Source organism: Vigna unguiculata, chromosome 7 (assembly GCF_037176805.1).
Source record: "Vigna unguiculata cultivar grain cowpea cultivar isolate G323 ecotype 2 chromosome 7, ASM3717680v1, whole genome shotgun sequence".
Classification (NCBI taxonomy): domain Eukaryota; kingdom Viridiplantae; phylum Streptophyta; class Magnoliopsida; order Fabales; family Fabaceae; genus Vigna; species Vigna unguiculata.
In genome coordinates, this window is record NC_140798.1 from 38,839,323 (window position 1) to 38,847,701 (window position 8,379).

General features: G+C 34.9%; 1 protein-coding gene across 4 annotated transcripts; it reads left to right on the forward strand.

The window, feature by feature from the left end:
- Positions 1-699: 699 nt before the first annotated feature.
- LOC114191535 (uncharacterized) lies at positions 700-6,644 on the forward strand. 4 transcript variants are annotated; one of them, XM_028080756.2, is made up of 5 exons: positions 700-1,210; positions 2,050-2,752; positions 4,132-4,501; positions 5,818-5,967; positions 6,374-6,644. In XM_028080756.2, the coding sequence occupies exons 1-4, from the start codon at positions 943-945 to the stop codon at positions 5,890-5,892; spliced, it is 1,416 nt and encodes a 471-aa protein (XP_027936557.1). In that variant the 5' UTR covers positions 700-942; the 3' UTR covers positions 5,893-5,967; positions 6,374-6,644. The 4 variants fall into 4 exon arrangements, with proteins under 4 accessions (XP_027936557.1, XP_027936558.1, XP_027936559.1 ...); XM_028080757.2 differs by having other exon boundaries at positions 702-1,210; positions 4,135-4,501; XM_028080758.2 differs by having other exon boundaries at positions 703-1,210; positions 5,576-5,967.
- Positions 6,645-8,379: the final 1,735 nt, after the last annotated feature.

An 8,379-nucleotide genomic window follows, 5' to 3' on the forward strand; every position in this document is an offset into this window, starting at 1 on the left:
TATATCACTATTATTATTATTATTATTATTATTATTATTATTATTTAAAATTTAGTTACCCGTATCTCGTATAATCGAAAAAAAATTATACACATACATGGAATGAGTTGACTCGAAGGAAGTGATTCTGTTACATCGTTATTTTCTTTTTCTTTCAATTCAAAAGTTTTAGATTCCCACCCACACTTATAAAATCAGTTTTATGAAAAAAAAGTCCAAAACATTCAATTGAAAAGATGTATGTTGATATTTAAAAAAATCGTTAATTTAATTTCTGTATATCATGTTTCATATTAGTCTTAAAGATTAAGGCTGTGTTTTTTTATAGGTATAGATATGGGAGAGTGTGAAGATGGATTTGTGTTGATTTGGATAAATGAATTTGTGTGTTTTTTGAATGGATTTAGAAGGCAAAGTGAATGGATTTCGAAATAATTTTTTTTTTATATTTTTAATTTTAAAGAGATAGAGTATAAAAACTTTCTCATGATGACCAAAATAAAATTTTGCTGACCAAAAATATATATTTTTTAAATTTTTTATTAATGAAAATCATCGTATATATTTTGTTAATTTTAGAAAACTCATATTTTATCGATGAACTAATAGTGTAGATAGAATTTGATATCTAATTTATTTATATTATATGGATGATGAATGATGATAAATAACGTAAAAAATAGCGTAGTATTAGAAGAGGGGGACACGTGGGAGGGAAGGAGGGTGCATCCATCTATCGTCGTCGTCAAACTCTAACCCAAACCCTATCTAGCTTCGCTTTTGCCCCTTCTCATTCACTCTGCCCCAATTCCAAAATTCCCAACCCTAACCCTAAAACCGAATCTTCTGATGAAACTCGACACGCCATACTCCACGGTTTCAGAATCAGGTTCGATTCCCTAACCCCTTAACAAACCCCTTTCATCTCTTCGCAGTTTCTCCATGGAGGGCTCTGCAGAGGATCTCGGAGCCCCCGAGTCATGGGAGGTTGCGGATTTGGACGAGTCCATGAACCGCTTGAACCTCATGCTCTCTTCCAGCAAGGATTCCAACCATCCTCATCAACGTCTCTCCGACGATGAAGTTCCGCCGCCGCCACCGCCTCCTCCGCTCCCTTCAGCCAGTGGCGACAAGGTTTCCGATGACGTCGTCAATCAAGTCGATCAGTTCCTTCGGGAAGCCATTCAGAACCCTCGCGAACGACTCTCAAGTAGGTTTACCTTTACAAACATCAATTAGTTGGGGGAATGCATTTATAAGCTCTTGTTTGTTTCAACGTTTTTAGAGAAACTTTTACTTTGTTAATATTTCGTGAATTAATAGACTCTGAAATCCTAGATTTTCTTTTGTTGGGTGTTATATTGGTATATCAGGGAGTTTATTAGGTTCTGATTACTGTTAAAATTTCTGGGCTGTAATTAGCTAAAATGCCAGTTTAATTTTACGCCTGTGCGGTGTAGTTAGAGAAACAATTCCGTCATAGTTTCTGCATTTTCAAGTGTAGCTATCTTATGAAAGGATTTGGGTTTTTGAAGTGAAAGATTCTTATTTGGAATGTGCTTCTCGTTCTCTGCCCCCTTCTCACCAGGAGATATAATTCCTTATTCCTCACGTCTGTAGTGAATGCCTCATTTGAGAGGAGTCAAATCATATGAAAACTCAACCAAGCTGCTTCTTGACCTTAATTTTGAGTTTCAACTATCTAATTTATTGATCGCAAGATAATGTGTTTTGTTTGACTGGATTTGCGCAGAGGCCTTTTCCTGTGCCTTTCAGATTTAGAGTTTTCGGGGACTTTCTAGATATATTTTCCTGGGAGAGTGATGATACCTCCCTAAAATAAAAATTGAGGATGCAAAAACGTAGTTATTTATATTTTAAATTTTTTCACGTAAATGTTCTATTTATATCACGTGATTCACTTGCTTGCTACTTTTCCAATGATTTTATTTTATCACGCATGTATCATTTGTTTGGATCTAATAAGTGTTGTTTTCATAGAATTTTATATTGCTCCTCACTGATTAAGGTTTATAATTTGATATTCAGTCTTGAGGATGGAGCAAGATGTTGAAAACTTTATACGTGATCCAACTCAACAACAGCTTGAATTTAAGCAGCTTCCAACATCCTATTTGAGGCTTGCTGCACATCGGGTGGCTCAGCACTACTCATTACAGTCGATGGTTTTGCTAGATAATAGTTTACCAGATGGTTCTGGCTCAAGAATTATTGTTCGCAAAACCTCTGAATGTAGGCTTCCAGTTATTCGCCTTGCTGACATCCCAGTGAAATTATCATCAGAAAACAGTGCTGTCATGAAGGTTGCAATCAAACAGAGGCCACAGAAGGGAACACAGATACTTAGTAATGCAAATTCAAACTCAATGAAGAATAGTAACTCTAAAAGTGTGGAAGAGAGAAAAGAAGAATATAACCGGGCCCGCGCTAGGATTTTTAGTTCAAGCAATAATGGTGGAACTCTAGCTGGGAAGCCAGAGTGTGAGTCAAGACAGCAGGATAACTCATTGCATGTTTCGTTGGGGGTTCCTCGGGTTGAAGACAAATCAGCTTCGGTATCTGATGTCACTTCTGGTAGGGGGCTGGTTGAGTCTTCAACTAATACCAATAGGGCTAGAAGTAGGACAGAGAAGGAGCCAGTTGGTAGGTATAGGCAAAATAATAGGGTGGCTATATTTCGGGACCGTGAGGTTGATCGCAAAGATCCTGATTATGACAGGAGCTATGATAGGTATTTGTGCCTTTTACCTTGTTTGTCACACTTGTTTGCTATGTTTTGTGATCTCGTTTTTTGTTCTTTGTAAAAAATAAATGGAAATGGTTTGAGTTTGATGGCATAAATGATTTCACGCAAAATTATCATAAATTTCTGTATGTTTTTTCATATTTAGGCCACACTTTCATTTATCTTGTAGTTATGGAGTTTATACAGAATATCTGATGTCAATTTATCATTCCGCACAACAAATGAATAATTAATAATTGATAACCACGACATTTGGACTTTGCAGTTAGCTCACATTAAGATATACTGTCCTATGCATACAGCTAGCACCTCCTTCGTATTGAAGATTTAGTTTGATGTATAGTCAACAAAATACTCAGACTTCCCTGTTTGTTTGCAAGTTCTCTTCAAACCTAGAAAGATTTGAATGATTGTTATGTTATTATTTTGATACTAAAATATTATTATAGCAGGAATCTGAAATATTTCTGCAGTTAATTTGAAATAATGTGGTGACTATTGAATATGGACTGTATTCCGGGTGGGGGGTTTCAGAACAGGCCAACTCATTCCATCCCAACCGCCACAAATGGTTGGGTTGGGCCTATGCTGGGCTGAAAATCCAACCTTTGGGTGAGTTGAATTGTCTGACTATAATTTTTTAAGAATGGGTTACAGAAGGGTGACCCTTCTACAAAAATAGCAAGAAAGTCTTATCCCATCAGGCCAGGTCGGCTACATGGGTCACACAATGTCATCCGGCTTGATTATAGACCATAGTTTCAGAGATGTAAATTTAATAATTGAAAAAAATATAAACCATCCAAACATAGCCCTTAATTATTTCATCAAAAACATCCTAATTCTTGAAACATCACCAATGGCATTACAAGGTCAAAGATACATGAATACTATAGTTCATTGACACACTAAGTCCATTGTCAAAAGTAAGTCATAATTCTCCAATAAACCATAAAGCAAATACCAAAGGCCATACTTAACTAAAAATGAATTAATAATGGGTCAGCGATCAGCCCAATCCAACCCATCTCAAAGCTATTTGCATGTGGGTACACGGGGTGGGTTGTAATGGGTCAGTAGGTTGAGTGATTCTACTCAGCCTGCCTTGTTTAACCAATGAGTGATATTCCTTAAGTTATAACAGGCCAACTCAATGGGTTGAATTGAATCCATTTTTCCATTTCCAACTCCAGGACAACACGTTTGTGTCTATCACCTATCATAATAATCAACCTTTTGGCAGGCTGATGTCCCAAGGAACTTGTCAGTTTCTTTGTTATTTAGCATGTGATTGTATGCAAGATAAAAACTGAGTTATATTTAATGCATGAATTAGCCTAGTAATCTACTTATAACTTGTATAGCAGGTACATGCAAAGATTTGATCCTGGTTTTGGGTTCAATGGAGGATCATATGCTATACAGCCAATGTATACGGCAGTATTGAATTACAACACTGAGTTTCCACAACTTGGATCCTCTCACAGACCCCAGCTTTCTGCTGAACACCAACCACGACCTCTTCCACAGCATATACCCGGGCCATGGGCTGCACAATCAGCACCTGCTGGACTTGGATATGGACATCCTGAGACCATGATGCCCCCATTTAATCCTAATCAAGTTGGTGCACACTCATCATCAACCATGTATCTGCATTCATCTCAGTATCCCTGTCAGCGCCCTGGAATGCCGTTTATCCATCACGAACATGTTCACCAACCCTTTGCACAGGTATAATGACAACCATAACCTCCAATCTATGTACCGTGTTTTGATATGGTCAATAGTTTTCTTGTTAGTTGCTTAATGTTTTGCTTGTGATATGTTTTGTTCTAACATGAACAAAAAGAAAGCAATTTAAAATTATTGTATAAAGCTTTAGTTACATAAATGTCCATGTTGTTCAAAGCCATTAAAGGAATTTGATGGCAGTTATATAGAGATGTAGATCAGCATTCTAATAATAAATGAGTGTCTATAAAACCGTGATGCAAGTTATGTTCCATAGTCTGCCAATTTGATTGATATACATGTATGGACATAATTATGCAAATTTTAATGTTCTATAAAATTATAATAGAACCATTTGATCAGTTATAGAGAAATAAAGCTCTATTGAAAAGTGATACTGTATTTTCTAATTAAATAGTAACCTTAAGATGTTGAGGTTTCTTTTCAATTGAGAATTTATTTGATTTAACCATGTAAACAGATTGAACCTTTTAAATAAAAAGCAAATTTCATAGACATATGCAGCATTTCAAAGTAACTTTGGTAGTGCAACTTTTGTATATTACATTATGTACACAGATATCGATCACAACATGACACTAGAACAATGATATTAGCCATGTATCATGTTAGTAATTACAAAACTTTCAGTACTAGCATATATAATTTCAATCACACTTGGCATTTTTAAACTTTGGAGGTAAGTTCTGTCAAAGTACTTATTTAAAGGATCCCCAAAACTGCGAGGATTTTTACACTGCAATTTAAACTATGTATTATCTTGCATTACAAAGCAAGTTTTTGCTTTACCTTTTCTTGGATTACACTTGAAAATTGTCTGTTTAGTCTTCTTAATTGGTGTCCTTTTAAGAAGTGTATTGAGCAGCACCTCTCTCTTATGTGTTGTAAATTCAATTTAATTCCATCTACGCTGCCATAATGCCATGTGATTTTTTACTAATATGATGTATGTTTATGTTACACATCGTGTGTTAATAGCGTAGAAATCTGTCGTTTTTTTGGCTTTGTTTTGGATATTGAAAATTCCACTCTTTCATTTACTTGATACTGCAGTCTCATCAGCCCCCACCTGATGCAAGTTTTGGATTGGCCCGGCCCCGGTGAGGGGCATGGGCCATGCCTGCACCCAGTCAGCCAGGGTACAAGATGTAAGATCTTGGGCTGCTGAAGCTCCAATTTTCTTTTAGCTGATTGGAGTGCAGGCATATAGGCTGAGTTTGGTTGGAATGAATTTGCATATTTCCGAAAGATCATCCTACCAGCATTGATCTATCCTTCCAATCTCGGCTTTACAGGGATGCTTCCTGCATCTTCCACCAGTCCGTGAATGTGTCTCTTGTAGACAATTGAATTTCTTGAGGAGCTTTTAGAGCGTCTACTGTTGATCATGAGGACTTCTTCACAGGAAACGGAGCCAAAAAAGTTTGTTCTTGACTTGGATGAAGGTATGTGTTAGTATATATAAAAATATTTTATCATATCTTTTAAATTCTTATAGAGTATTCTAAGTTTCGTTATTTCCTCATAATCTGTCAGGACCAGATATCATATTTACTTATCGTGCCATGATTTGCTTTTCTAATTAATTAGCTAAAGATTATGTGTAATGCAAGTAAACATTTGATTTTATGAACGCATCAATACATTGTAATACATCTCAGTTAAACATAAAGTAGTGTTTCATTCTCTTTCATCTTCTTTAATCTCTTATAGTTAACAGTGCAAAGCAAATTTTACATTAGCTTAGCGCTTGTCAAGCACATGATGATTGCAAATGAAGCATTTGTTAAAACGACCTTTGAAGGAATTTATTTAATTTTATATTTTGTGATTTTGTTGTTTTGGCTACAGCTCCCTCAACAAGCTTTAGGGGTTTCAGTTAAAGAGTAGTACGTCATTTGCCTTGAGGTTGCAGCAACTTTTGATGCTGAGATTTAACTGAATTTTCCAAGCTTTAGTCATGAGTCGCTATAATTTACAATATCGTCTGGTGAATTATCCTTGACCTCATGTATAATACATGACTAACTATAGATTTGAGTTTGTATATTTCACTCAGTTCTAACATTTCTTTTTCTGGATTTCCTTATTATCTTACATATATTATCAATTTTTTAGAGTATCGCCTATTTCCTACATTCTTTAATGTGCATTCAATGAGATAACCGATGCCCCGTATTGGTGGGAGTGAGAGGGGTGGTGAATGTTGAACTTGGCGATGTCTCTTATAGATAATTTATTTACAATGTAGTTTATGAAAAAAAACCCATTCATTGTTTTCGAGATTAATAGTTAGTACAATTAATGCATCAAAAGAAACATCCAAATTAACTTGCTGATCATCCTCAAAAGTAAAATAAAATAAAAGATAAAAGCAGTGATGGAATGCGGAGTGTGTTTGGCTCAACGCGTTCGGTTGCTGCCACATCTGTCACAACTTGCAGAATTGGAGGTGTAACCAGGAGTTGTCCATACCCACAACCAGGTATCGTCATAAGATTCCTCCACGTGGCGGGATTGCTACTAGTTTTTCACAAGTGTCTTTTGGTGTTTCATTTTACAGTATTACATGTTGAAGCAGGAACGTATATAGGATTATCTGTGGTCTGAGTTTTTCGCTAAAAGAAAGAATTCATAGAAGTTTTTATTTTTTGGTTTCATTAAAATGAAAGTAAAAAAAGGAGAGCATGCCTAAAACAATTTATCTTTACATTTTCTTGTTTTCATAGTTCAAACAAAGGGATAAGTGTTGCCGGGTTGATTGCAAGTAGTAACTAGTTGTAAGGTAGCCAATATTTAATCATTTTACTATATAAAATGACAAAACACCAACTGTGTTTGGGCGTGGTTTAATTTGAAAATCTTGATGAGTAAAGTTGATTTTAAGTACATATTTTAGAGTCCCTTTGTTTGATACTTTTGATAAAAAATAATATTATATTTTAAATATTTTATCGTATTATGAAGTTCAAGATTTTGAGATTTTGAAAAGAATTGACAGCATACTTTTGATTATTTTAGGCTCTATTGAGTAATTTCTCAAAAAATTGAAATTCTAGACACCATTTAATTGTATTTCTATAATTATAAATAAAATGAAACAGTTTCAAGTTTTCATAAACAATTACAACATTTCTAACTTTTTTTTTTGGCAGTTTAAACAATCAAAGCCTCTAACTTCTAATAATTTAATCATTTTTACGTATTGAAAGTCTGTCAAATAACTTCTAATAAGATTTTTTTTTTTACTATATTTTGATAAAAGTGCCCTCATAAAGTGTTCTTGGGTGTTCATAGACAAAAAATGTACGAGTATGTAAACAAAAAGAGAAAAAAGTGAAACTGAAAATACTAGTCTCAGTTGAGAAAAATTTCAAACTTAAATACCACATCAGTGAGTATACGGGACTCCTAAAATTGATCTCCGCAATAAAGTTAAACCACTATTGATAACGGACAAAGAACGATATTGTTAGGAGACTGTCCTGTGTTTTATGAACGACTGAGGTTAGAGCAATGGAGTCTGCACTTAATTGGACATAAAATAAGCCTATTTCAAAATAGTAGCTTCCAAGTCGGTGACTCAGGATATCATGATGTAATTACTTGTTAGAGGTCTGAGTTCTTAGGTTTAAAATTCGAATATCCATAATCGGGTAGCAATTTCATTAGCACATTATAATTCTACCAGAAAATAAAGTTATCCCTCACCATACATTTGTGTTGCTGGTGCATCGCTTGAAACATTTTCATTAGAAATAATATGCATTTCATAGGAAAACAATTACTGACTAGGCTCCAAGTGAAAAACAGGACTACTAGTGTTAAATATGAGAATAGACTTTGAGATTTCAAGG

Coding starts and splice junctions, on each gene's coding strand:
- LOC114191535 (XM_028080756.2), top strand. CDS start 943: ATGGAGGGCTCTGCAGAGGATCTCGGAGCCCCCGAGTCATGGGAGGTT. Junction 1,211..2,049: donor CCCTCGCGAACGACTCTCAA/GTAGGTTTACCT, acceptor TTTGATATTCAG/TCTTGAGGATGGAGCAAGAT. Junction 2,753..4,131: donor TATGACAGGAGCTATGATAG/GTATTTGTGCCT, acceptor TAACTTGTATAG/CAGGTACATGCAAAGATTTG.